The sequence below is a fragment of the Ursus americanus genome, chromosome 14 (assembly GCF_024610735.1).
Source record: "Ursus americanus isolate L20-20 chromosome 14, mUrsAme1.1.p, whole genome shotgun sequence".
NCBI lineage: Eukaryota > Metazoa > Chordata > Mammalia > Carnivora > Ursidae > Ursus > Ursus americanus.
The window spans coordinates 1143032-1170940 of record NC_142140.1 but is presented as its reverse complement, the minus strand read 5'-3'; the positions used below and the strand labels follow the sequence as shown (position 1 = coordinate 1170940).

General features: G+C 64.1%; 1 protein-coding gene across 1 annotated transcript in view; it reads right to left on the bottom strand.

The window, feature by feature from the left end:
- PLXNA1 (plexin A1) overlaps nt 1-27264 on the bottom strand; it is a 50247-nt gene extending 22983 nt beyond the window's left edge. The window contains exons 1-10 of the mRNA XM_045812333.2: nt 27020-27264; nt 20288-21548; nt 18230-18412; nt 6439-6579; nt 5385-5485; nt 4892-5015; nt 4639-4792; nt 4230-4329; nt 2674-2788; nt 85-285 (exon numbers count right to left, since the gene is read on the bottom strand). Coding sequence (XP_045668289.2) covers nt 85-285; nt 2674-2788; nt 4230-4329; nt 4639-4792; nt 4892-5015; nt 5385-5485; nt 6439-6579; nt 18230-18412; nt 20288-21548; nt 27020-27264 — 2625 coding nt within the window. The remainder of the gene's footprint in view (nt 1-84; nt 286-2673; nt 2789-4229; nt 4330-4638; nt 4793-4891; nt 5016-5384; nt 5486-6438; nt 6580-18229; nt 18413-20287; nt 21549-27019) is intronic.
- Nucleotides 27265-27909: the final 645 nt, after the last annotated feature.

Genomic DNA, 27909 nt, shown 5'->3' with positions numbered 1-27909 from the left:
TGCTAGGCGCAGAAACCAGGTCCTAAGGGTGCAAGGGTGCCCAGCTCTGTGGAGCATGCGGAGCCCCAGCAGCCCCCGCCTCACCGAGGAGTTCTGGCACTGCAGGCTGGAGCTGTTGAAGCGCAGGGCGGTGACGCGCGCCGGGCCCCCCGGGAGATGGAAGAGGCACTCGTACCCGCGCTGGCCCGACTGTGGCTGCGGCAGGTTGCGAGCGGCCAGCGCGATGGGCTTCACCACACCCACCGGCACGTAGATCTGGGCGGAGGGCAGGATCTGCGGGCAGTCCTGAGGGCAACAAGGCTTCGGCTGAAGGGCTGGGCGCCGGGAGTAAAGCGCGCCCTACCCGCGGCCCCAACGCCTGTCTGTGCACAGAGCACACACTGGTCGACTGAGGACCTCAGAAAGAGCCAGCTGGGCTGGAGGCAGGAGGCCTGGGTTCTGTGCCCACTGGGCTGTGGCCTCTCCCCTGTGCCCCCAAGTGCCCTTGCGGAGCTCTAGGACCCTGCTGTTCAGCCACCGAGGGGGTCCCATCTGGCCCACAGCTGAAAAGGCCCTTGTGGTAGAAGCAGCTGGGCGCTTGGGGCACTTGGGGCGCTTGGGGCTGGGAGCTCTCAGCTGGGGGCCCAGGGAGCATGTAAAAATAGCCAGAGCTGGGCAGGAAAACAGCCCGGGCCCCCAGGGCCAGCATCTCGGCAACAATGACTGATGCAATGGCCCAGCTCCCTTGCAGCACGGCCCGCAGCAGCCGTCGGAGGAGAAGGCCCCGCGGGAACTACACCGAGCTGGGCTTTAAATAGAGATGCTGAAAACAGGCCGCAATCCCCAAGCCCTGCGCCAGCTCCCCAGGAGGGCCCAGGCCCGGGGCCGACTCTACCAAGGTTGTGGGGGCCTGAGGAGGGCACCTGGGCCGTGGCAGGGCACGGCCAGGCAGGCTGACTGCTAGCTGCCGGGTGTGCAGGGGTGCTCCCCCCGGGGAGAAGCGGGTGATGAGGACTTGTACGTAGAGCCACCGTCCGCACGCTCAGCTGCGCACACCTCTGCCAGCGCTTCCCTGGCCCTCGAAGAGGTACCCCGGCCAGCCCCCACGCCCAGGGACCCTCCTGCTGCCTCTCCAGCCCCCCACTGCCGCTCCCGGACCCCCAGCAGCGCTGGCTCTTTCTGGCCACCGGGACTTGGCTCCTGTCGCCCCTCAGCCCCACACCTCCCTCTACAGACAGCATCTCTGCTCCCCAGGAGGCCCCAGTCGCTCTCTCTCGGGGTGTGGCCTCTGTGCCCCCGTCAGGCTGGAGTCTGGCTGAGGCTCTGCCTTGGCACTAAGCTCCTGAGGGGCCATCCCACAAGATCCAAACCAAAACCAGAGATGGGAAGAAGAGAGCCTGAGGGTGAGGAGTTCAAGGCCTTCTGAGCAATGAGACTGGTCAAGTTTGGGCCTGTGTCCCACTCCTTAGTAAAGTCCCCATAAAACCTGGGACTACAGCTGAAGAGGGCATATCTGTGGGATGAGTCCCTTGCCCAACCTCCCTGGACCCCAGGACCACCCACAGCCCAACACTGAACTTGCAAATCCCACAGGAGGGTCCTTGCATGCTGTTTCACTGAGGCCCACAGTAGCCCTCCCTGAAGTCCCCAGACCCTGGGGTCACTAAGCAGCTTCCTGCTGCCCCACGGCTCCTGCCCACCCTCATGACGCCTTTGCCGAGATCCTCACATGAGCCACACTCCCGGGGAAGCCCGCTATCCATTCCCACACCCTGGGCCCCCACCTGGGACACCACCTGCTCACACAGACACCGCCCCCACCCAAATGCCCAAGGTCCCTGCCTATCCTTCGCCTGCCCCCGACTGCCGCCCTGTCCCATGCTGTGCAGTGTTACACCAGGGAGTGGACAAAGGTCCAGAGGGTGACAGTGGAAGCTGGCCAGGGGAGGCTCTGTGAGGAATGGTATGTCCTCTGCTCCCCCACGCCCCACAGCCAGCAGGACCTACACCCTCCTGCCCTGTTCAGCCGACAGGCCTGCTGTCTACTGCAAAAGCAAGGGCCCTGGCTGCCAGGCCCGGCTCTGTGCCCTCAGGCTGCACCTGGGGGCCCTGCATCCCCACTCCCTGCCTGGCAGGTGCCCGGGTCGGCCGGTCCTGGTTCTGAGAGCCTCGGGTTCTAGGAAAAGTAGCCTGGCTGTTCATCAATAAAGTCAGAGCCTTGCCCAGGCCCCACAATAATTACTACCTAATTACTGTCAATTACTACGCAGTAACTCAAATGACTCCAAGAACCAACCAGCCGCCCTGCCAGTCAGTCTGGGGGTCCCTCATCCACACAATGCCGGGCATCCACACGATGCTGGGCATCCACACGATGCTGGGCACCGGGACTTTCACCAGCCAGCCAGACACCTCACGCTCCAGGCTCCCATCGCACTGGGTGGACCGTCCCCTCCCTGCGTCGTCCCTCGGGCATCCCTTTGGTCTGCAGCCCCCAACTAGAGGCTCTGGTCTGAGGCCTTCCCTGAGGGCTACAGAGCAGATCCAGTGACCACCCACAAACACGACTGGCTGGCCTCAGGTCAACACGGCCTCGAAGAATGTTCCTAACGGCACAGGCCATTAGGTCAGCATCCCCGCCACCCATGGGAGCTCTCGAGCTGCGAAACCACGAGCTCTCCGGGATGGCCTTACCTCAGACACATTGACACGGCCCTCTAGAAAGGCGCAGTCGGCGGCGTTGTGTGTGCACACGTGGCGGTATTTGCACCAGTGGCAGGGGAAGGAGCCATTGACACAGGACAGGCAACTGCAGGGAGAGGGCAGGGCGGTGAAACTGGGGTGGCCTGCACCTCCACCCAGTGGCCACATGGGGCCACACTAGCTCCCTACTATTTCTTCAACAGCAGATGACAGTGCACCTCAGGGCCTTTGCACTGGCTGCTCCTCGCCTGCTCAGAGAGGCCCGCCCAGTGCTTCCCGCCCTCTTCGCTGCTTTCCTTCCAGACTGAACACCTGACAGTCCGCCCCAGTGTCTTCTGATGGAACCTTCCCAATAACAAACGTCTACAACCTGTGGTGTCCACTGGGGTGACCACTGGCCACACCAAGCCACACGTGACAATCAGTGCTGCGAAAAGTGTCGCTGCAGACATGGAACTGCGTTTTAAATTCCAATTTCAATGAACTTAGGAGGTAAGCCATCGCTGCAGGTCCCCGCAGAGTCATCGTAGACAGCTGCCTTCCCGACCAGAATGTGCACCCCGCATGGCAGAAGCTTGGCCGCTTCACTCCTGCGTGTCCCCAGGGCCTGGACAGGGCCCTTGCTGTGCTCCGGCCTGCGCAACCTCCCACGGCTGGCACGCTGTCATCTCCACAGCTCCCGTGGCACCGCTTCCCCTGGAGAAAACCACCTCTGCCTTCTCCCAGGGACTTTCCAACCTGCCGGCCACCCCGCTTCTCCAGAGGCCCTCCATCCCCTCCGGCTCTGAAGTTCTACCCTCTGCTCCAAAAATGCCAGCCCAGCTAGGCAGAGACGTGAAGCTGGATAATACCGACCGACCCCCCAGGCCCTCCGTGGGCACCCAGTCAGTCTGCAAGTCAACAAATGAAGGCCCGGTGAAAACCAGCTGCCTCCAGCTCCACGGCTGAACCATACCTGTGTGGGCCTCCCACCACCCCTCACCCCCCTTGCTGGCCTTCCGGGCTGGCTCCCCTCCAGGTCAGGCTCATGGCGGGACGCACAGCAGGTCACGTGCTTCCCCCGTTCTTCCTCTGACGCCCCAAGACAAGCACACCAGGGCAGCAGCAGGGAGAGCTCCCACTCCCAGCTCTCTGTGCCACCAGCCCCACCTCCAGGGGCTGCTATCCACCACCACCAGAGATGACCTGGACCCCTACCTGTTCCTGAACACGGACCCCCGTGTTCCTAAGCGGCAGGTACCTGTCCTGAGCGGCCGGCCCCGCCCACGGCTTGGCCGTCTCCCTCGCGGTGACAAAGCAGCTTCCCTCAGCACTCCCCGCCTCACTCTGGGGCCTGCAGGCCGCTGCCCACACCTCAGCGGCTTGCAGGAGGCTGGGCAGGCTCTCCTCATCTGACTCGTGCCCCTCACTCCCGTAGCCTGTCCGCTCTGAAGCCCCAGCCCCGGGCTTCTCTCCGTCAGGCCTGTGTGCTGGGGGAGCGGCCCCCACCCTAAGCGCTCGGCCGCACGGCGCCGTGCCCCGTCCTGCAGGAGGACCCGGACACTCACGACTGGTGGACGCTGCAGTTGTAGAAGACGAAGTCCACGGACGCGAACTTCTTGCCCGTCTCCTTGGACTTCAGGTAGAGCTTGACCACCCGCTGGTCTCCTGCAGAAGCAGCACGGGCCCGCGTCACCAGGCTCACCCGGGGCCACGGAACCTGGCACGGCAGGCCCAGAACAGGGACAGGCCTCCCCAGGGACCTTCCCCGCCAGCACGTGCGCAGCCCCTCGCCATACCCACGCCCCTCAGACCCCGCGGGCCTCCCAGCACGCTGGGCAGGCACCTGGGGTCCCTGTCCCCAGAGCAGCCATCTGCTCCTTCCCCTGCCACCCTACGGGAATGTGTGACACCCATTCCCTGACCCATAGGACAGCTCCAGGAGCTGCCCTGGCCCCAGCCCGCAGCGGCATTCACCCTGGCCTCGCGTGATGGGTGCCACCTCCCTCGCGGAGGGCGAGCGGCAGTGGATCCGACCGTCCTCCAGGATGCTTTCGGACTCGGTGAAATCCTCGAAGGAGCAGTTGACGCCAGCCGAGAGGTCAGGCACATTCCAGGCCTGCAGCACAAGCTGGGGCCCCCACAACAGGAGGCCTCGGTGAGCAGGCACCCGCGGCCCCCCTCCGCCAGTCACCCCCACCCGCCCCCGTACCCGGGCAGGTGTACTCACCGGAACCTGAGACATGGTGACCGACACGTTGCGAGGCTGCACGGTCAGCTGCACGCACTGCAGCAGGTCCGAGGCGAAGCGCTGGGGCTCGTCAGCCCGCTCGCAGGCGTCCTGCCGGGAGCAGCTGTGGGCAGAGGGCGCCGCGGCTGGGCACGGGGGAGGCAGCCAGAGGGCTTCCCCGAGCCCGCCAGCCACTGCTCAGTGGGCTCATCGTCACCCACGCTTGGGGGAGCCCAGCAGCTTTACTCTCTACCCCATCTTTACTGGGGTGAAAGTGGGCTGGCCATCACTTAGCCAGTCCAGGGAAACTGCCAAACGCAGAGCACCTCACCCAGGGGAGACCCAGAGGCGCTCAAAGGGGAGCTGTGAGTGCCCAACGCGCACGGTGCGGTCACGTGGGGCTGTCCCAGGTCAGAGACTGCTAGGCAGGGGTGTCTGCCAGGCAGGGGTGTCAGGGCCCTCCGGTCCGCCCCTGCACCCCATCCAGACTCACATGCTATGCAGGACACACCAGCCGCAATGGGGATCCCGTGAGCCCAGGCACAGCTCGCAGGACGCATACTGCACACAGCTCTCCACAGGCACCCGAGTCACCTGGCAGGATGGGGACCTCAGCATCAGGTCCAGAGACCCCTGCCAGCCTCACCTCCTCACCACCACTGTGTGTTCCCTGAAGCCAGCCCGGTTCCCATGCATGAGGGGAGCCCCCATCTCTGGCCTTTCTCCAGCATGGTCTATTCAAGGCTGGTCCCATGACCCTGACTTGGCCAAATTAGGCCAAACAGGCCGGGTCTCTCCCCTGGGAGGCAGTGGCCAGGAGGCAATAAGCCGGTGCAGGTGAGCTACCCAGAGAACCGACAGCTCCAGCCAGAGTTACTCTCCCATCTGTCTGGACTCTGAGTTCCCCATGGGAACGTGGGCTCGTGAGCCAGAATCCTAAGTGCAGACGCAGGCTGGGCCCTGCTTACCCTGACCTCGCCTGCTTGGCCCTGAGATCCTCCGAGAGGTGGAATAACCTGACGGCTGGGAAAGGGGCAGAGGAGAAACAAGAGCTGGCCAAGAAGGGAGGCCTGGCCTCACCAAACCCATCCTCGCCTGTCCCACCTGCTCACCCTCTTGGCTATCACGGGGTCACCAGGTTGAGAAGGGCAGAGGCTGGCTCCAAGCAGGCTAGGCCAGGCACACAAATGGATGGCCTTGACGAGGGGGGGCCAGGCCAGGCACCAACCCCATGGAGACAGCTGCCTGAAGCCCTCATTGGGCAGACGGGGCCGGGGCTGGGCTGGGCAGGGCCTTAGCCCAAGAACTCGGAGCCCCAGTGTGTATTCTCAGCCCTCGAATGACATCAATACTCTGATAAAGCTTATTCAAATATCTGTTCCTGCGAACATGCAACTGTTCGGGGAGGGGGTGGGAATTCCAAGCCTGACTGGGCAAAATCTGGAGCCAGTGTGGACAGAGAGGGCCAATGACAGCCATGCCCAGCTCCTTGAGGGTAGCCCCCCACCCCCAAACCCACCTGACGTGTCCGGCAGTGGGTCACTTACCTGCTTTTCTGTCATAGCATAGAGGTACTGGCGGTCGGGGCTGAGGACCAGGTCACGCAGGATGGGGCTGCTTTCTTGGGCCACCACACTCTCATACGCCAGGGCTGGCCGGCCACCGGGGTTCGCCAGGTCCACCAGGATCTGTGGCAGCGAGGGCCTAAGTGGGGCCGTGCCAATGCCTTTCCACCCCAGCCCCGCGCCTGCTTAAGGGCAAGGGTCTGGAGCCCCTGCCCCGGCTGACCCCCCTCCCCCCCAGCCCTGCAAGAGCCAGGCCGAGGCCTCCACCTGCCCGGTAGGCGGGTCCTGACCCTAGCCCCTTCGCCAATCAACAGAGGGCCCAGGGACAACCGTGACCCACCACCACCCATCACCAGCTGTAGAGCCAAGCTCAGCACAAAGGCGGCAGGAGCCCCTGGGGCCAGGCTGGGTGCCCTGGAGGAAGGGAGGTTTGTGCAGGGGGTGGGAAGGAATGACGGGGCAGCAGGGGCCTTCGATGAAAGGAGATGTCCAGTGTGGCTGAGAAGTGAAACCGGGAGACTCCGGGGCAGGGAAGCAGCATAGGAGTGAGGGGCCAAGTCACGGTCCCGGAGTGGGGTACACCCCCGCAAGGAGGCAGGAGGGCAGGCGTCTCATCGGCATGGAAATATATTCCAGATCCCAAACAAACGGGGCGTTAATTAGCCAGCTCTTCTCTGCAGCTTGCAATGCTGCAAGTATTTTTAGTTGCTTTTACCAAACAAATGTATTTAATTAACAGAGAGACCCAGGGGGCTTTCCAGAGATGGGCCTCATGGGACCAGTGTCTGCCCAGCCCAGCCGGTCCTGGGCAAGCTCCCAGGGCACAGAGTAGCCGGCCCTGCTCAGCCAGGCCCACCCTCTCCAGCTGTAATCAAGTGGCCAGCCAACCCCTCCGCCTCCGCCTCCGCCTGGGGCCAGGGCTCAGGCTGGGGCTCAGCCCAGCACCCCTTCTTTGTGCCCCCACACTGACAGGACAGGGCAGGTCTCACCAGCTGGGGTGGGCCGCGGAGGCAGCGAACACCCCGGCTCCGTGCTGGCCCGGGGCGGCCAGCCAGGGTGGGGCGCTGTGTCTCTGGGCCAGAGGCTGCCGGCTGCAGGAGAGGGGGAGGGCCGCATTCCTGAGAGCCCGAGGCCACCCCCCACATCCGCTCAGCTGCCTCCCGGCCAGGCAGGCAGGCTTAAGTCAAACCAGACCCGGAAGAGCTGAGCCCTGAGCTGGGCAGGGGGAGGCAGCCATGGGCTGGGCCTGGAGCTGCCCAAGTGGCTTGGGGCCTACAGAAGAAGGGGTGCCAGGTGAGGGGCCACGGCAGCCCAGCCTCAGCGCCCTGGCGGGTGAGCGTGCACAGGACCCCAACCTATACCCAGCCGGTCTCACAGAACTCCTGCCCTGCTGGGGTGGGCAGCCAGTGGGCAGTTGTTGCTCGCAGGGAGCCCACAGTCAGCTCCGCAAGGTGGCAGGCCCAGGCCAACATCAGCCACGGGAGAGGTCAGGGGGGCCAGGAGTACAGCCTCTGGACCCATACTGCCTGGGCCCAAGCTTCAGCTCAGACAACCCCAACTGTGCAACTGAGGTGGGGTGCTGACCCTCTCTCTGCCTCAGTTTCCCTACCTGTGGAATAGTGATGACAGACACCACTCCCCACGTCAGAGCTATTCTGAGAATGAAATAAGGACCTAGCCAGTGAGCCAAGAGGGGACACAGGGTGGCTGGGCGCCAAGGCAATCCCCAAACCCCAGCAGCCACCCACCCAGGCCTGGCAAGGTCAGCCTGGACAATGGCCAGGAAGCAGGGGACAAGAAGGTCAGGAGGGCAGGGAAGGGCTGGGGTGCAGGCCAGGGTACCAGCAGGACCCAAATCTCCAGACCTAGTCTCAACTCAACTGATTCAAATCAGGATTCTGAATTTCTCCAGAGCCTGTGCCCCATCCCTGCGGCGCCTCTTGCAGCCGCCCAGAAGCCCAGGCCCAAGCCCAGGCCTCCCAGCACCCTCCATCCAGGCCCCCTCCCCCAGTGCCCCAGTGTGGCCCCTCACAACCAGATACCTGGGACTTCTGCCTCAGAGGCCTTGACAGCCACACCTGACCAGAGCTCAGCCCCTTGCATGCAGGAGGTGCTCAAGAAGTATCTGCTGAACAGGGACACTTGGGGGGGTCCCAGTGTCTCCCACCCTGACCACCAGGGGCCACATGGTATTCAATCTGACCACCCCCCTCAGCCAGGCCTGCCTTCCCCCTCCCTGCTGAGGGCTGAGGGCATGGGCTGGGCCTGGATATCACATCAAGGGGCACCCACAACCCAGGAGGGCACCAGGGAAACATTCTAGGGAAGGGCGCACCCAGGGGGCATACCAGCTCTAAGGCACGGAAGGGGGCAGACAGAGAGCACACCTTCTCCCCAAAGTCCTGGGGAAAGCAGGAGGGGAGGCAGGCCAGATGCAGACTCTGAAATGCCCCGCCCCTGGGCCGGCAGCGTGCCGACTCCGACAGGTGGCCCCCAACAGCTGTGGTGGGAAGCAGGCACGTCCAGCTGTCCGTCCACCATGCATCCATCTGTCCACCCACCTGCCCAGCACTGGGCAGCCCCAGCCCTTACACATGCATAGGCAGGCCCCAAGGAGACATGACATTTCTGGAGGACACAGAGTGAGTGGGGGTGTCAGGGAGGCAGGGCCAGCAGGCCAGGGGGTGGATATGATGTGGGTGACAGGCCCCATCCTGTGCACTGAGTAGCCACAGGCCAGGCTCAGCAGGGCCCCTGCATGCACACATGTGACAGTCGGATGCGGGGGAAGGTGTCCAACCCATGAATGACTAGCACTCAGGATATGCCTGCTAGTTCCCAGCTGGTTTTTGGGCTGCAGGGCCTGTGTCGCGCAGGCAGGTAAACTGACACTTGTGAGGGCCTGACAGAGGAACCCAGGGCCCTGGGCCACCACCTGCACCTGGGGACACAGCGTCTGCTCCAAAAGTGGGAGGGATGCAGCACGCCGCCAGGAAGACATTCCAGGGAGAAGGGGCGTGCAGGGCGGGCACAGGGCCAGGCGGCTGGCAGGACAGCAGGACACATGCCGCCGGCAGCGCACGCACCGATGCCACTCCCTGGCGCACAGCTGTCCAGTCGAGGGCCACCCACCTGGGGATGGCCCACCCTGGGGCAGCTGGGCTTGCAGAGCACACAGGAGACTTCCAGAATCCCCTGGTATCTGCCCTCCCATCTCCAGGTGTCACCTCTGTGCTCAGCAAACCTTGCCCCAAAGACCACTAGCACCTTCCACAACTAGCCATGACCACCTTTCTTCCCACATCCCACCACAGAAAAACCTCAGGACCCAAACCCAGCTCTGTCCCTCTGCTGTGGTGCCCTTCCCAACAGCTGCCGAGAAAGGACCCCTCCTCCCCCTGCCCACGGCTGGAGGGGAGATGTCCAGTCTCCCAGGACATGCCTGCTGGGCAGCATCAGGCCCAAGCACCCACCCAGCCCTGGCTCTGACCCAGGGGGAAACAGCCACCCCCAACCAGTCTCTGCTCCAGCCCTCCGGCTCCACCCACTTCTCCAACCCGGGGTTTTCCCCTGCCCCTCTGTACATGAGAGAGTCCCCTGCATTCTGAGCTGTCAGCGCCCCAACAGACTCTTGGTGCCAGGGCCCAAACATTGTGGGCCACACACCTACCACCACCACGAGGCATCACCTGCCCCTTCCTACAGAGAGGCCAGCGGGTCCCGGGGGCCCAGGACACATGGGGGTGGGGGCGGGGGGAGTCCTGCAAAGAGAGCCCGTGCAGGGCGAAGGGGGGGCAGCCGGTGGCAGGTGGGCAGCCCCTGGCTCTGGAGGCCCAAGCCCCAGGCTGGCCCAGCTGGCTGCCCCCGCACCCATCACCGCGTGGCTCTCGCCAACTGCTGCGGCCCGGCCAGGTCAGCTGTCTGTCCAGCCCAGAGCCAACAAAGAGCCCATTCTCTGGGCTGAGGGCGGGCAGGGGCACCGGGAGGATGTCTGGGCCATGCAGGCTGCTTGCCAAGGCCGGCACGCGCCCTAGCCGCCCGGAGGCAGGGGGCTGCCCGGCTTGGCCCAACCAGGGTGGGGAGAGAGTTCCCTTCCCTGCGTACCCCAATATAACAGCCCTCGTGTCCCTCTCTGTGCAATGGGGGTTCACTGACCGAACCAGGCAGCAGTAGGACAGGACCCCAAGTGATACAACAGGGAGAAGATGGGGGACAGCAACCAGTGAGCCACCTACGGGGCTGGGACCCCACGGGCGTCTCCCTCCTCCAGTACAAACAGCTGCCAAGCCGGTTCCCAGCCGCCTAGGCAGTAAAGCGGTACTGGGAGGGGCCGCGTGAGGGGCAGGAGCCTCTTTCACTCTCTCCTTGAAGGAGCCCATCCCCTCCCCTCCTTCCTGGTCAGGGGCCTGAGGCTGAGGGCCCAGTGAACCAGCTCCCGGGCCCTTCCTCACCCTCTCACTGCTGCTACAGGATTTCCCCCTCCTCTGGCTGGGGGCAGGTTCCAGGCCCCTTCCTGGGACCGTTCTCAGAAAGGCCAGGAGAAATTTGATACTGGAAAAGCAATTAAGAATTTCCTTTTGGCGATACTTGGGTAATTAAAACACGATTTGCAGGAGGCCCGATGGCTGTAATTGGGCCAAACACACCTGGTGAGACTGGGGGGAGGGTCCGAGGAATCTTGTCTTTTCCAAGCCTAGCCCTCAACACAGAGAAAACCAGACACCAACCAACATAAACAATGGTCCTCCTTGACCTTCGGTCTCCTCCTCTGCGGACAGAAATCCATCTCATGGGGCTGTGTGAGTGCAGAGGTTCACAGTGCCAAGAGTAGGGGAGGGAAGGCTGTTTGGAAACTGCCTGGAAACTGGGCCCCCAAGGCTAGCTGCTGCCCTGGGGAGCTGTGCCCGAGGTGCACAGCCGCCCTGGGGTATGTGCCCCACTGCCGTGAAGGCCTCATAAAGCTGGGCCACAAGGCGACACAGAACACACAGCCTTCCCTCACGCACCTCTGACTGGGACTGTAGTCAGACAGGGCTGCTGTGGCAGGCAGCAGCGACTGTCCAGCTGATGCCCTTGTCTCAAACCCAAGAACCACCCACTGCCCTTCCCATCCATGACCCGTGTCACCCACGCTACTCCCACAGCCACTGGGTCCCCAACATGAGCAGACAGACGTAAGCCCCTTTGACTTTCTTGAAGCCACCAGTCCTCTGGCTCCCTGTCCCCTACGCAGGCAGACCTCGGAAGCTTCTCCCGGACTCCTGCCCCACGACGCCGAGCAGCACAGGGTCACCAGTGAGCTGCCCACCGCAGACACATCCGCCTCAGTGCAGTACAGACTGCTTCTCCTGCGTCCGCAAGCACAGGAGCACCTCCGAGCTTTGGCCCTGCTGTTCCCTCCCTCCAGAACGCCCCTCCTGGCAAACTCCCCAGCTGGGCTGTTCCAGGCTCTGTACCCATCTTGCTGTGAGGCCAGGAGTTCTCACACCCTGACGCCTGAGAGGGCGGGTCCTGGGTCGGGGTCCTGTCTGCCCATGGGGAGGGGAACTACGCATTACAGACAATAATCTGGGGCCCTCATGAGGCCACCCCCAAACCCAGACACACACAGAACTGGGCACAGGGCGGCCACTGCCAGCCTGCCCCCAAGAGCATCATTCTTGTTCCAGTTGCCTGGGTGCCCCTGCTAGAGCTAGGGCCTGATGAGCCAGACCCCACATGGAGGCGGGACCCTCCATGCCTGCCTCCAGGGAACCGCTGGCCATCGGATGCAAAGAAACAATGCTTGTGTGGCATGGCTCTGGGACAAAGGGCTGGGATGTCAACAGACAGACCCGTGGGGGAATGAGAGGTCCCTGTGCCCTTCTGGCGCTGCCCACCACGGCCAGCCATGCCCAGCCATGCCCAGGGGAACCAGAAAAAGAGTAGCAAGTCCTCTGTGACACACAGACATCCCTAGGACACCACGCAATGCCACCCACGGGTTCCAGGGACCACGTCCTTGGCAGGCAGGGGTAGGGCACCCACGTGGCCCCTCAGGCACGGCAACTAAGACGCACAGGAAGCAGGCGGCTGGGACCCCTCCACTCTCCACCACCAACTCTCTGGGGGTGGGAACCCCAGCAGCACGCAGCAGCCTGCAATAAACACGGCCGGATGCAGATCAACCACTCTGCCGGCGCGACCACACTGGACCCTGCGACGGCAGCACAGACAGCCCTTGAGATCCGGGACACAGAGATCAGAGGGGCCCAGCAGACCCGCGCCCAGGGAGAAAGCCGACAGAACACAGCCCTGCACCACAGCACGTGTGCGGCAGCCCCGCCCACCACGGACCCACGGGATACAACACTGCACCTGCCCAGAGAGGAAGGACCCCGCGAGTGCGTGTCTGCAACACACACCGTTGGCACACCAGCCAGCTGCCCACCGCGGCCGGGCTGCCCCGCACAGACAGCAATGAGAAAGAAAGACGCAGATGGCAGGCTGCGTGACCCACGAAAAGCCCTCATACCGGCGAAACAGCCCTCGGGGTGGACGTCACCCACTGAAGTGATCTTAGGGAACGGGGGACCTCCCAGGGGACAGAGGGCCTGCTGCAGTTTGCGTGACATGCTCCAGGCTGCGTGGCCACAGCTGTGTACTTTCCTGTGGGCACATCCCATTTCAGTGTGGACGTCGGCCATACACTAGCCGCATGCAGGACGCTGGGGACCTCCCTGCTCCCCACCCCCGCCGTGCTACAGGGAGCTGCCTGCATGTGCTCAGGGCCCACGGTTCAGCACAAGAATGTCTGCAGGCGCACAGCCACCGATGGTGCAGGCCACCCCTTGGAGCCTCTGTGGGTCTGTAGACAGCAGGTCACTAGGAGTCAAGGGCATCCACCCCCCACACACAAGAGATGCAATCCATGAGGCCACAGGCAGTAGAACAGGAGGTGGTGACACTCCTTGCGGCTGGGGGGTTGGGGAGCTAGGGGCCTGGTCCTGCCCAGCATCTCTCTCAGGGCCAACCTTCTGCCCCAGTCCCACAGGGGCTCCCCAGTCCACCTCCTACACAGACTTGGGCTCACGGAGCAGGGACCCCTGGTGGATGCATGGCTCAGGCTTTCACCCAAGACAGAGAGGTCCTGGTGCAGGGACCCCGAGAAGAGGCCACCAGCCACTCTCAACGGGTCTTGAAAACACTACCGGACTCTGAATTTCGGCGTCCTATGAGGAGTGGGAGTGCTGGGGGAATGGAAGAAGCGTCCCAAGGGAAGCCTCTAGAGCCATGAGGGCCACTGGAGGGTAAGAGGTCTCCCCATCACTGGCAGCCTAGGCCCAGAGCAGCACCCAGCAGGTGCTCAGCAACCGCCAGCACAGCTGGGATGCCAAAGAGTCAGGTCAGAGCAGGTAGCTCCAGGGGCCAGACACAGCCCAGGCCTGAGTACACGGGGACAGTGGCCTGGCCAGGCCCCCGCGCCAGGTACAGATGCTGCGGCCACAGCCCTGTTTCTCTTCTATACAAGGATCACCACGCAGGAAAGAATGTCAACCTCCCTTGGGCCTCCCAACAGCCCCCAGGAGGCACAGCCTCCCCAATGTCTAGGGATGAAAACCAAGGCCCCCTCAGGAAGGAGCTTCACCACGGCAGGCCTCCCTGCGAGCCACACTCCCAAACAGCCCAGCCCCTTGGGGTCCTACCCCAAGGCCCAGCACCCTGCAAGCCAGTGATGCCACAGCCCAGATCCCCATGGTCATAAACTGGCAGCCCACAGCAACCTTGGGTTGGCCCATAATGCTTTCTAAAAACATGTCATTAGCTGCCAATGCTTAACAACAAGAGATCTCACACAAAATATGGATTTCCAGATTCTCTTGAAAAACCGATGCTGAGGCAGACGGGGCCTGCTTTCCCCCTGGCACAGCCACCAGAGAGACAGGGCTGTGTCCCTCAGCCTAGCCCTGAGCCCTGTAGCAAGCACAGTACCAGAGCCAGGCTGGCCTGGGAGTGACCCAGGACCATCCCAGCCTATAGCCCACACATCTGCTTTGCAGAAACGGAGAGTCCAAGAAGGCCTCCAGGCTGGGGTGGGGCAGGGAGGGCACCCACTGGCAGAAGTAAAGGGCAGGGCCTCTACACACCCACTCTGAGTACCTGAGCTGACTCAAAAGAACTCAAACCAGAGGCCACCCATGGGAACTCCTGCCAGGGTCAACTGGTCCCTGGTGGCTACTTGGGGTGGGGGGGAAAGTGGTACATGCAGGACTGGGGCTCTGGGGGGGGGGGTCAGCCCAGGAGGACAGGCTGCCTCTGTTGGCGGGAAGGGCAGCAGCTGGCAGGCAGGGCCTCTCGGGAAGGCCAGGGGAGTCGGGGAGCACCCCCAGCCAGCCCTGAACAGCTGAAGTTGGCAGGTCTTAAATTAATCGGCTACAATTTTACACAACAACGTTCTCGTTCTCGGTGGGGCCTGGCAGAGGGCCAGCCGGGTCCCTAGAGCTCACCAGTTACTTCTTAAAGCTCAAGAAACACCAGGCCTGGGGAAGATGGGGGCATGTCAGCACAGCAGGCCTGCCCCCGGGTCAGCAGTGGGCAGGAGTCCCCAGGGACCAGGCCCCAGCATGTGATCAGGATAGAGGACGAGAGGCAGGGAGGGAGCACAGCGCTGGACTGGGCTAGACCAGAGCTGCTCCCACCCTCAGCCTGGGTCAGGATGACACAGTGGGGAGGGTGAGGAGGAGGCAGGAGGGGACATTCTGCCAAAGGCTGGGCCCCATGCACAGCAGGGAGCAGGAGTCCTGCACAGTGGGTCAAGGCTGGAGGCCGAGCGTGGAGGCCTGGGGAGGTTATGGAGGTGGGACTGGAACTCCCTTCCCCAGCCCCTATGCTGCCTCAGGCCTCCAACTGCAGACATGTCCCAGGTTTGACATGGGGTTCAAGGGCACCACGGGTCTTAGAAAATGGACAGGCAGAGAGAACAGGACAGCTGTGCTGCCCATAGGAGCTGGAGGAGCTGGGCCTGGTCTGAGGAGCAGGCAGCCCCTGGCTGATGTGCTGGACAGTGGGAAGAAAGACCCCTGAAAGTTGGCAGCTCAGGGCAGGCATGGGCAGTGAGAAGCTCCTGGAGCAGGGGCTGTCCTGGACTCCAGGCTTCTTTGGTGAAAGGACACTGAAATAGAGGTCCCCATTTCTTTCCCTCCAGGGACCCACAGGACAAGGAGGGAGCCTGCAGTTATAAGTGAAGACCCTGGGGCCAGTAACCCTGGGGCCAGTAACCCTGGGCACATGCTGCTGCCACTATGTGCCTCAGTTTCCCCATCTGTCAAATGGATGGCAGAGTTGTTGTGAGGACTTGGAAAGGCACCACGACAAGGGAGAGCTAACTGCACTCCTGAATGGGACCAAGTGCATGTCAGACTCTGGGCCCTGATGGCACATCCTCTCACCCTTCTTCATACTGCGCTTGGGGAAATAGGCTCAGAGGAGCTAGACAGCCAGCTCCGGGGTCACAGAGACGGCAACGGGGACAGCTGAGACCACACCTGATCTCAGCCATTTGTACGGGATTAGGCGAACAATTGGCCATGGAACATGAACAGCCACGTGACACCTTCATGAAACCCCCCCTCTACCTGGGCAGGTGGGTGCAGGTGACCAGTCCAGGGGACGAGGCTGAGACACACCTCTATGGAAACACCTCAAAACTAATATGGATCTAACTCCCCAACAAGGGGGCTCTCCCACCACCAGGCCAGGAGTTCCTGGGCATGGCTGACACTCACATACCCCAGAAAGGCACAATCCACCCACTTGCAGTACAGTGCCCAGCCCAGATGGGTCCAGGGGTGGAAGGAGCCAGTGCCCAGGACGGGGTTCTGGGAGGTAGGTGCAGGGGTGGGTGGGGGAGGGACAAGCAGAGGTTTCCTTATGGATGGGCCTAAGCCCAGCTCCACACAATGGGTCTCGGATTCCCCTCTCTGGGACTAGGGCAGAGAGGGCGGAGAGCAGGCCAGCTAGACTCACAAAGCTCCCACCCAGACAGTGGCCCTGGGGCAGGGGAGTGAGGCTGGAGCCAGGGAGGCAGCAGGGAGGCAGGGCTGGACTAACCCGTTCTCCCAACCTCACAGGGTGGCCTGTGGGCACAGACAACGCCTTAGCAGTTGCCTGCGAGCCCACCAGCCGTCAGAGGGGCCCCTCCCAGCCCCAGGAGCCCAGGCTCCTGCTGGGTGACAGGCCTTGGGGCGCCCTGCCCTGCGGGAGTGTCTCTGAGCAGACCTCACTCTGCAGCCCTGTCGCAGGGGAGGCTCTCACCAAAGCAGCACCAGTCCCTGGCAGGCCCACCCCATCTGACACATCCCCCTCCCGGGGGGAGTTCTGCTGGTTCTTCTCCCCAGCTCCCCCAGCCCCAAGTACGCTCCCTGGGGTGGGGACCCACCCCTGGGAAGGGAAAGAGCCTATGCCCAGGCTGCCGACAGTACCCCTCCCACTAGGGTAAGGAAAGGTGGGCCACACCAGAGGACCAGCTCTGGGCACTGGGGCTTCCCCAAAAGGCAGCGGGATCTGAGCTGACCTGCTTACCCACCTCCACTGGCCAGCAGAGTGCCTGAGTTGGACAGAACCCCACAGCACCCCCGGGTACCCCATCCTGGGATGGCCTTCAGTCAGCATGTGGGCCCCCACTGCCCCAGGACCACCCCAGCCTATAGCCCACACATCTGGGTTCATTTCACATGGGAAAGCTAAGGTGGTCAGCGGAGGCGGGTATCCCTTCCCAGAAGTCACAGAGCCAGGGAACAGTGGGACGTGATTGCCACGGCACCCACCACTGCAAAGACAGGGAGACCCCCTCCTGCACAACGCAGCACAGAAGCTGAGAGCAGGCAAGTCCCTTCTTGGCCCCAGGCCCAACCCCCACCCACGGGTACACGCTGGGCGGGGAGCTGTGTCAGCACCGGGCCTGGGGACAGCTGTTATTTCATCTACCAGGCCCCGCCCCTGGACTGGCTCTGGGGCTCCCAGGCACCTCCACCCTATGGTCATCCCAGGAACCTCCTCCCCAGCAGGCCAGCCCTACCCTGGTCTGGTCGCACCTACCCACCACGTTGGGACTGACCCACAGGCAGCTGTCCTCAGGGCTCCCTCCAGAAAGCCCTCCCATCGCTGCTCCCTGGCAGCCCTGTGCGGCTCAACCCTGCCAGTGAGGGAGGGAACGAAGCCACCACACAGGCCCTGCCCCCACAGCACCCCACCTCACCCTGAGGAGCCCTCGTCCCTCTGGAGCCACAGTGCTCCCCTTGCACCCGCCAGAGGTAGGTGGGGGTGGGGGGCGCTACCCTTGCCCTGCCCTTGGCCTTGCAGTTTCTGTGCAGGGCGGGGGCCTCTCGCCAGGGCAGAATGCTGCCTCAGCAGACACTGGATCCCCCGGAGGGGACGGGGGGCCATGCAGCCGTGCCCTGCCCCCACCCCCCACGCAGCCTTCCCAGGAGGTCACTGTGTGCCCTCAGAGAGCGGGGCCAGCATCTCCAGGCCCCCCGGGAATGGTAGGGTGGCCAGGCCCCTTACACACCTGACCCACTCCCAGAGCCCCCAACACCTGCCTGGGCCTTTACACCTTCCAAACACTGAAGCAGCCCCAGAGGAGGGGCATGGAGAGGGAGGCACAGGGAAGTGGGGGCCTGCTGAAGCCCCTCGCGGTGGCCAGGCATAGATCTGGGCCCCCCAGTCTCCGGGCAATGTTGTCCGCGCTCCCCAGAGTTCTACCCGCCCCATCAGCCCAGCCCCCGGGCCTGACCTTGCGAATGCGGCCGCTGCGCGTGCCAGCGAACACCACGGTGCGGCCCCGGTAGTCGTAGGCAGCCACGGCAGTCAGGCCATCGTCCTTGTCCACGAACAGGGGAGTGCCCTCAATCGTGACCGTGCCCCCCAGAGGCTGGTTGAAGTCTTGCCCACAGAAATCGTCGTCGATCTGCAGTGGCTGTGGGAAGGGAGAGGGTAAGACTCTGGGCCCGTGCAGCCGGCCCTGAGTGTCTTCTGCCTGCGGGCAGGAGGCCTTGCAGCCAGGACTGGCCAGCGGCCCGGGGCTAACTGCAGGGGTGGAGATGGAGGGGGCAGGGGCTCACCGAGGGTCCTCAGAGGGCCAGGGCTCGAGCATAGCCTGTACAGATGTGGGGGATGGCGGACTCCTGGACCCATCTGACAGAGAAGCCAAGGCTTGCGAAGCCCCTGAGGCCTGGTGCCCATGCCCGGGGTGGGGGGGGCATCCCCCACACAGCCATTGGGCACAGGTCACCCACCCAACCTGTGGGTGGGAGGGGGAGAGCCAGAAAGGAAGCAGCCTAGGGGAGACCAAGGAAGGAGAGCAGCCACCTTGGGGACCAGGCCCATGGCTCTGATGTGGCCACACGGGGAGAGGGCCAGCCATGGGAGGGCTGTGGGGTACAGGGAGGGCTCATTCGAGACAGGAAACAGGGGTCACACTTGAAAGGCAAAGGCTGAGGCCAGCTATGAAGTGGTAACTGGAGGGACAAGAAGTGATCGATGCGTGAGGCTCCAGAGAAGGGGGAAAGGGGCTGGGGGAAAAGGGGACAGCTGGCCCCTCTGCAGTAGGCTCATGGCCTGAGGTTTGCAGGGCAGAGATCACTAATGCAGACGCAAGAAAGGACGCTGAGTTGGAGTAGGGCTGAGAGTCCCCTGAGTGGCCCCAGGGACTGAGACCGGCCAGAGAAGGGGGTGAACGCAGCCACTGGGCACAGAGCACGCAGAGCATACAGTGTGACCTCAGAGGAGCTGCCCTTCCCAGCCTCAGTTTCTCCAGCTATACAGCAGAGATCATATGCCTTTCCTGAAAGGCCAGGGGAGGATGGACAATGCATCAGCCTGGCACACCCGGGGCCTCACGGCGAAGGACGGCCCCCATCCCCACAGATGCCCCACCCCACCCACTGGTAGATGTGACAGGGAAGGGATGAAGGGCCCCCTGCCCTGAAAACAAACCAGTGTCACTCCCAGTACAGAGATGGGACAACTGAGGCCGGACAGGCCAAACTTTCCCTGGGCCACCCACGGAGTCCTGGGCAGCAAGAGCAGAGGGGCTGAAGCCTGGCTCCTACCTGGGCAGGTCACCTCAAGGTGCCCCTGAACAAGTCCCTTACCCTCTCTGAGCCTGTATAGTCTTCCTCAGAAAAACAGCGGATCCTACTGCCTAGGGGCATACCTAAGATGCTCCCCCAAAGCGGCTAAGCCCAGGCTGACTCCTCTGGGGCCTAGAGACGAGAGCTGTGGCTGCCGGTCACCAAGCACCCAGCACTCATGCCCTCAGGCCGCCCCAGTGTCAGGGCTGGTGGCATCATCTGGTCCTAGGTGAGGCCAGAGGCCCAGAGAGCAAGTGAGGCCAAGGCCAGGCGCCCAGGGCCAGGGTGAGCAGGGCTTTTCAACAAGGGACTAAGTGGGGAGGTGGGTCTGGGACCCATGCTACCCCGGTCCGGCTCAGCCCTGCCTCTTACTGGCTTTGTGACCCTGAGCAAGTCACCTCACCTCACTGAGCCTCCATGACCTCTCTGTAAGGTGGAGACAAGACAGGGTAGCGAGCGCCCGGTACGGTGCCAGGCCTGCGGTCAAGCCTCTGCCCACTGCCCACAGGGGCTCACGGACCGCTGGTCCGACCACCCTGTCTTCAAAGCAGCGGGACGGCTGCAGGCGTGGGAACAGGCTCACGGGCTGACACTCCAGGAGCAGCCCTGACCCTCTGGGAGGCACAGGGTGAGCGCCGCAGGGCGCGCACTGGGGATGCCGCTGCCGCCGTGGACGAGGACCAGGGGCCGGGGCAGCTCCCGCCACGGCGCCTACTCACCGAGTTGATGCAGCCCAGCTCCTTGTTGAGCAGCCAGGGTAGCGAGAGCTTGCCCTCGCCGCGGTAGCAGGACTGGATGCGCTCCTTGATCTTCTCCTTGATGGCCCTGAGCGTGAACAGGCACAGCACAGACTCCTTGGGGGGCTTCACGCGGTTCTTCTGGCCCTGTGCGAACACGGTGAACAGCACGTCCTCGTCCTCGGCCAGGCCCAGCTGGCGGGCCAGGGCGCGGCCGGGCCGGCTCAGGTAGGCGTCCTGCACCAGGCGGTACTCCACGCCCGCCTGCTCGCAGCCGATGGGGAACTCGACGTAGGAGTAGAACTTGGGGTCATCCACGCACAGCCGCACGATCTTGGAAGTGAAGAAGTGCTCACCGGCGGCGTCCGGCGAGGTCAGCTGCGTGTCCAGCTGCAGGGTGAGGTAGTAGACAAACTGCTCGCTGCGGAAGCTGTACACATAGTAGATGTCGAAGGCCGGGAACTTGGACAGCGTGTCCGAGGGGATCTTGAGCTGCGACGACACGAACTCGTCCTGGTACACGAAGCCGAACATGTCGGCGTCCTCCTCGTTGGCCATGAGCCGGCGGCTGGACAGCGTGGGGAAGTACTCGGACTTGCCGTCGATGGGCGTGCCCACAAAGAGCTTGGCCTGGCCCTGGCCCGGCGGCCCGGCGATCAGCACGCCGGCCATGCTGCCCGCCTCGCGCACGCTGGACAGGTAGTGCTCCTTGCGGTGGTGCGGCTCGCCCAGCTTGAAGAGGTCGTCCAGCCGCAGGAACTGGCAGATGCCTTGGGAGGCGCTGCCGCAGGCCAGCAGGCGGTTGGCGGCGTAGTCCAGGAGCAGCAGCTTGTTGACGTTGTCGGTGCTGCCCAGGCCGTGCGGGCACGACTGCACGCTGGGGGGCGGGTAGCACTTCTCGTTGTCCTCCACGGGCCCCGTCACGTGGGCCCGCAGCAGCGTCAGGTTCCCTGACAGCTTGTAGATGCGGTTCACCGCGCCCACGTACACCTCGCCGGTCTGCTCGTGGACCACCAGGTGCGTCAGGCCCCAGTCGCTGGCTGAGAAGGTGCGGAAGGCGGGCTGCAGGCCCCCGCCCACCCTGGGTGCCCCTGCGGCCCCCCGCGCACCCCCTAGCAGCAGCAGCAGCAGCAGCGGGAACACCGGCAGGCTCAGACGTGGCAGTGGCATGGTGGGCCGGGGCCTCGGGCCGAGGCGCTCAGGTCCTGCAGAGGCGTGCATCACGGGGCCGGGAGCCTCAGCCCTGCGAAGGAGAACGGGCAGGAGAGGGTGCGTGCGTGTGGGTACAGCACCCAAGTACACAGGCACCATCCCATGAGCTCTCTGTGCGCCCAGCCCGTGCTGGGACATCCCCTGCTCCACCTCCAGGCAGATGACAACCGCCAGGAGAAGCCCAGAGGTGGGCAGAGGGCCGCCTCCCCAGACCAAGGCCCTGCAAGCAGGGAGAGGTACGACAGGGGTCACCAAGCCCGTGCACATGACGAGTAGCACCGGACGACCATCCATGACTCAGCCTGCCATTCCTAGGCAGAGGAGAGAAATGGACCCAAGAACAGGGAGGCAGGTGATGAAGATCCAGGGTCCAGACTGGGAGCCCGGCTGATATCCCAACCTTGAGGCCATAACCTCCTGACTCAGAGCCTCCCCATGCCCTAGGGAACAACTGCCACCCCCTCCCCGCTCCAGCTCCAAGCTCCTAGGGTAAGTGACCACCTCTCTGCCTGAAGCTCTGGGGACACTGCTCCCTTGCAGGCCCTGGAGAGCCCTACTCATAGGCAACCCCCCCACACACACACCAGCAGAAGAAGATATCCAGACCCATCACCACACAGGCAGCAATGCTGAGAGAGGACGGAGGCAGTCTGGGTCACTTTGGCCCTGGGGCCACTTGCTGGCTGACCCTGGCCCAGCCCCTTTCTGGACCTTGAGCCCTGTATTCCAAAGAATGATCCAGAAGCCAAGCCTTGTACACCTCCCAGCCACTATCCCCACCCCCAGCCAACCAGTACACCCCTCACCATGCTGTCAGCACAGCACCGCCCCCTCCCAGGCTCCTCCTGCCTGCCTCTCAGCTCCCCTTCCTCATCCCGACTCCAAGGAAACAGGAAGCCCTCCCAAGAAGAAGGGGGGTGGCTTCCTGAACCCCGCCCCTCAGCAGTGGTCCTCTCTTCCCAGTCTGAAAAGCCCGGAGGCTGTGCTCTACCTGCCAGTGGCTCCTCCCCTCCCATCAGATCAGGTTTCCAGCATCTTTCACCTCCACACCAGGCTCCAGGCATCCCCACTTATACTTCCTGGGTTACACTCTCTACTAAGACCAGCTTCCCCCGCTAAGTCTCCCCGAAACCGCCTCCACCTCTCCCACCCGGACAACCACGGCACCTGGCCTCATCCACCATGCCCACCCACGGCCCAGGCCCCATGCAGTAGCCTGCGCCACTTTCCTGCACTGCACGTGAGGTCACCGGCCCCCAAATTCTGCCACGGAGGACCCCCCCCCTTCCTCTGGAAAAGTTTTGTCTCCTCCCAGCCAGCAGCTGGCAGTCAGATGCTCCGTTATATTGAGGCTCTGTAGCCAGGTGGCCCTGACGGGAGTCACTACTCTTTCCCAGCCCTGGTTTCTGTGTCTGTGAAACAAGAATGACAAGAGCTCCTCTCTCGTGGACAAAAGGGGCAAGGTGAGGGCATGTCCACAAGCTGCCGTCGGCAGGAGTACCCTCTTGGTGTCAGCAATGGCCCTGCCCTGGCGCTGCCAGATGCTGGGGCCTCACGCCACCCCGGCTGAAGCCCGATCACAGCAATGTTTGACCTGACGCAGGCCAGCGCCAGCCGGGGCTACACATGCTCTGTGCTCCCAGACAGTGTCCCTCACATAGACCGGCAGCCCCATTCTACAAGTGGGGGAAGCTGAGGCCCAGAAGATAGGCGCCTTCTGCCAAGTCCAGGCTGGGAGCTGGCCACAGGGCAACAGGCTGCCAGACAAGGCCCACTGGTCTCTGGGCTCCCATGTCTGCCCCTGTAGCACAGGGCTCCTCTGCCCTCGGCCAGGCCTTTGGACTTGCTGCTCCCTCTACTGGGGTGCTCTTCCCTCCCCTGCCCACACCCCTGCTCAGGTCTCGGCTGTCTGCCCTGACCTGCCAGCTGAAGGTGGCAGCTTCTTCCTCTCAGCTAGTTACTCCATTTTAATTTTCAGCACAGAACTTACAAGTGGTTTTGTTACTTATTGTCCCCAAACATGTGCTCTCCCCACAAGAATGGCAGTTCCCTGAGAGCAGGGCCTGCCTCTCGGCATTCTCCCAAAGATGACTTCAGGGACCAATACTTGTGAATAAATGAGTAAATGAATAGATCCTGGGCAGAGCAAGGCCTGCTCCTTCACCTTGTCCTCACTCTCCACTCACACTTGGCCGAGTGAAGGCCCACACCCACTGCTCAGGTGGGGAAACTGAGGCTCAGGGAAGCAAGAAGCTTTAGGCAGGATCCCAGCAAGAGGACCCAGTTGTGCTGCCTTGCAGGACCCTCCCAGCTGGCTGTCATCTGCCTCTCCTTGAGGATCTCCGCCCAGACATCACCCCAAGCACTACAGCCACCTATGCTGGCAGCCAGGAGAGGAGTCCCCAGCCCCTCCCCCCCATCCCTGTCCCCAGCTCAGGAGCCAGAGAACAGGCTCCTCACAGTGTCAGCAGGGCCTGGGCTGAAAGCTGAGTGCATGTGAACTCCAAAGAAAACATGAATCACTCACCGTTTATCAGTCCAAAGCAGGCCTGCAATTACCAGGGGCTGGGCTCTCCCCTCCTCCGGGATAATTATACACGTCTTAATGCAATTACGGGCCCTACTTTTTATATTAAACAGGAGAGACCCGGCTGAAGAAGCCACTATCCAAACTCCAGGCTGGCCCTGGGCCCACTCCCTCTCTCCCCCAACAGGGGCTGCTGGGAAGGGACTGGCCACAGCAGGGGGAACTGCCGGACAGGGAAGGGGGATCCCACGTCCAGGGCTGGATGCCTCGTGCCCACCATCTCACAAAGGCCAGTGAAGACGTTTCGGTCACTTCCCCTATCTTAGAGTTACAGAGCCCAGGGCTCAGATAGACCCAAGGTCACCCAGCAGGACAAGATGAAATCCCATGCTCCTACAGAAACATGGAGGGCCAGCTGACCGGCCGTGGCTCATGTCCCACAGATCTCTGGTCTGTCCAGGAAAAAATGCATTTGTGCCAAAGCCGGGCCTGGGTGCTAGGGAGGACCACGCTGGGCTGGGGGACAGGGGCACTGACAAATGCTGGGAGGGCATCTGGGAGAGGAGCAGAACTGGCCACTGTGGTCCGGGGAGGCTCCTTCAGGGGGCCTTTCCACCTGTTCTAAGAGAACCAGGCACACTGGGGGCTGATGGGGGGCGGGGAGCAGGGCAGCGAGAGTCCAAGCCAGGGACTGGAACCTGCTAGACCACGCACAGGGGGCAGTGGGAATGACTGCAGCTTCCTGGCATGGGCAGTGGGCTGTGCCGGGGGGCCCTGATCTGAACCGGACTGGGAAGGGAGAAGCTGAACTGGTGCTGGGTGTGCCAACTAGGGGTTAGCCAGGGAGACAGAGGCCGAACAGAGGCAAATGGGGCCACAGCACAGCCGACTCCACTCCTGGACGGGATGGGCTTGGCTGCCCAGCAGAGCGTAGAGAGAGCAACATCCCCTTTCCTTCTCCAGGGCCCGGCAGCCACCACCACTCCTTATCCTGAGAAACAAAGGCCCTCAGAGCCCTCTTCACAGAGGGACAGCCCAATCCCCATGCCTTCCCACTCTGGATCATTCTGGGACTTGGGCAGGTTGGGGCTTGGGGGAACAGGGGGAGATACAATCATCCTGCTCAGAGGTACCCCATTAGCAACCAGGCAGAGAGCTGCACTGTCACCCACCTTCCCCCAACACAGGCCCTAGGAAGAGGTCCCAAGCCGTCCTGCTCTCCCACCACAGAAGTCCTATGAGACCAGGATCTGGAAGCACTGGAGTCCTACTCAGGAAAAGTGCCCACCACTCAGGCCTTCCCTGAGGTGCCCTCCCCTCCTGGCCAGCTGCTCTAGATATGGGGACCTTCCTGAGGGATCAGAACATACAGGCAACAATCCAGGGGTGCAGAAGCCCAGCAAAGGGCTGCCTGTTTTGTCCACAGCACCTCATTTGTCCCCCACCCTAAACACACACCTCAGGTGCAAAGACACTTGCCAGACCTCCGCCTCTACTGTCCCCTCTGCCTGAAAAGCCCTTCTTGGGCATCCCTGTGCCACCCTCCCGGGCTTATTTGCAGCCTGGCTCGGAAAGGGAATCACTGGTTTTCTCATCTGCCTCTGGCGTGGGACTGGGTGCTCCTCAAGGGCCAGGCAGTGTCTTCAGTGCCTGGCGCAGCACCCAGTCTCTCCAGTGCACCCCAAACCAGCAGGGAGCGGGGGAAACCTGGGACTTGTCCCCAAGGGCCAGAAGAGCAAAGACTGAGCCCCACCCCCCCACCCCCCACAGCCCCAAAGAACCAGTCTAGGCATGGAAAGAGGTGGAGCAGCAGTAAGCTGCTGAAGCCCCGCGGCTCCGGGAGCAGAGGCCCGGTCCACAGCCCCCTCAATACACACACCCCTTTCTTTCAAGGGGCGTGGCCCCAGCACCCCAAAGATGAGCCAGGGACAGTTCTCAGCTCTAAGCAGCCACTGGAGCCCCTTTCACCCCCTTTCCCGGGCTCCACCTGGGCTCTCACAGAGGGCAGAGGCCTCCCTGGAGCCCCGCTTCCCCTTCCCCAAGGCAGTCCCGAATCAGCCCCGCCACCCCTGGCTACGCCGCCCACCAGGCCCGGGACGGTCCAGGAAGCAATCGGAAGCCTCCGAGGGAAGCGGACTGACCCTGGAGAGGCCCTGAGAGGGGGAGGCTGAAGAGGCCCGATCCAGCGGGGCGGCCTCCCGGGCGGCACCCGCACCGCCCCCTCCCAGCCCGGGTGAGCGGCCCTGCGGGCCAGGGGCGGACACAGCGCCCATCTCCCGGCACCCCGGGCCAGAGGGGGCGGGGGCGGGCGTCGGTCCCGAGGAAGCGGCTCCAACTTCCACCCCAGCGCCCTGAGGTCCAGCGGAGGATGCAGCCCCGCACGACCTCCTTCGGCTCCCGCGGCCCTGCCCAGGCAGCCGCGCAGCCCGGCCCGGGCCTGCCCAGCCCAGCCCGGCCCTGCCGGCGGCCGGAGGTCGGAGTCCGCGGTCCAGCCCCGGGTTCGGCCTGGGCACCCCCGGGGCCCTCCCTCTGGGGCCGCCGCAAACTTTCTCTCCTGCTTTTGAGGTGGGGGCAGCGCCGGCCCCCGCCCCCAGCCGAGCCGCCCCGAGCGCTACCCCGCGGACCTCGGCGGGCCGGGCCGGGCCGGGCGGGCGAGGAGAGGCCGGCGGCGCGGGGCCTGGGGCCGAGGTCCGATCCCGGCCGGGCGGGGACACGACGAGCTCAGCGCCGGCGCCACGGCCGCGCCCGGACACACGCGGGCGCCTGGCCGGAGCCGCAGGGACACGCGGACCCGCGGACACGCGCGCCGCAGTCCCCCGCGCACACCCCCTGCTCGCTCGGCCGCACGCCCCGCGCCCCGGCCGGAGACCGCCCCGTTCCACCCGGAGGGCACCTCCCACCCCGGCGCGCCCCCCGCCCGGGACCCCCGCCCGGCCACGCTCCGCGCCGCGGGGGAAAGTTGCGCCCCTACTCACAGGCTGCCCCGGGGCGCGCCCCGCCGCCGGCCATCGTCGCGCCCCGTCGTCCGCGCCGCCGCCGCCTCCCGCCCCGCCGCAGGGCCGCCGAAGCCGCGCAGGCCGCCCAGGCCGAGGCCGCCGCCGCGCCCGGGCTCCGCTGCGTGGCCGCGCCGCCGCTGCCCAGCATGAATGGGGCGCCGAGCGCCGCGCGGCTGCGGACCGGCCTCGCTCTCGCCGCCCGCGGAGCGCCGCGCCGCGCGCATGCGCTGCCCGAGGCCGGGGGGCGGGGCCTGCGGGGGCGGGGCGGGCGCAGGGGGCGGGGCTGCCAGCAGCCTCCAGAGGGCGCTCTGCTCCGCGCCCCGCGCCGGCCGGGGCCCACCGCGCGCCTTCAAAGGGCGATTCACTTGTCTGCCTTAATGGCTCTGCGCGGGGGCCGCGGCGGAGCATCCCCGGGGAACCCCAAACTCCGGGGCTGTCCTGAGCCCGTGCCCCCAGGGATGGGCCCGCCTTCTTTATGCCCGGCCTAGGAGTAGAGCTTCCCTTCACACAAGAGTAAACTGAGGCCTAAGTGGGAAAAGCGCGTTGCCCTGGCTCATGCAGGGTTGTGGGTCTGGCCCCTGGCCTCCCGCCACCGCATCTGTTAGGTGGGATGCGCACCCTCGCGGTGAGCAAAACGGCGCTCCCTGCTGGCGGGGCCCCACGACAAGCCGCCTGCCGCGCGTTCGCTGCAGGGGGAACTGCCGCCCCAGGTCCCATGGTGGGGACATGGCGGGGCGCCCACCCGCTGTCCCCCGAACGCCGCCGAGCGTGGAGGCAGGGCGCGGGCCAGAGTTGGCGAGGCGGCGGGCAATCGCCCGTGACCGTGCTCGCACAGCGCTCGGCGGCGGCGCGCTCCGAGGGCCCCCGGA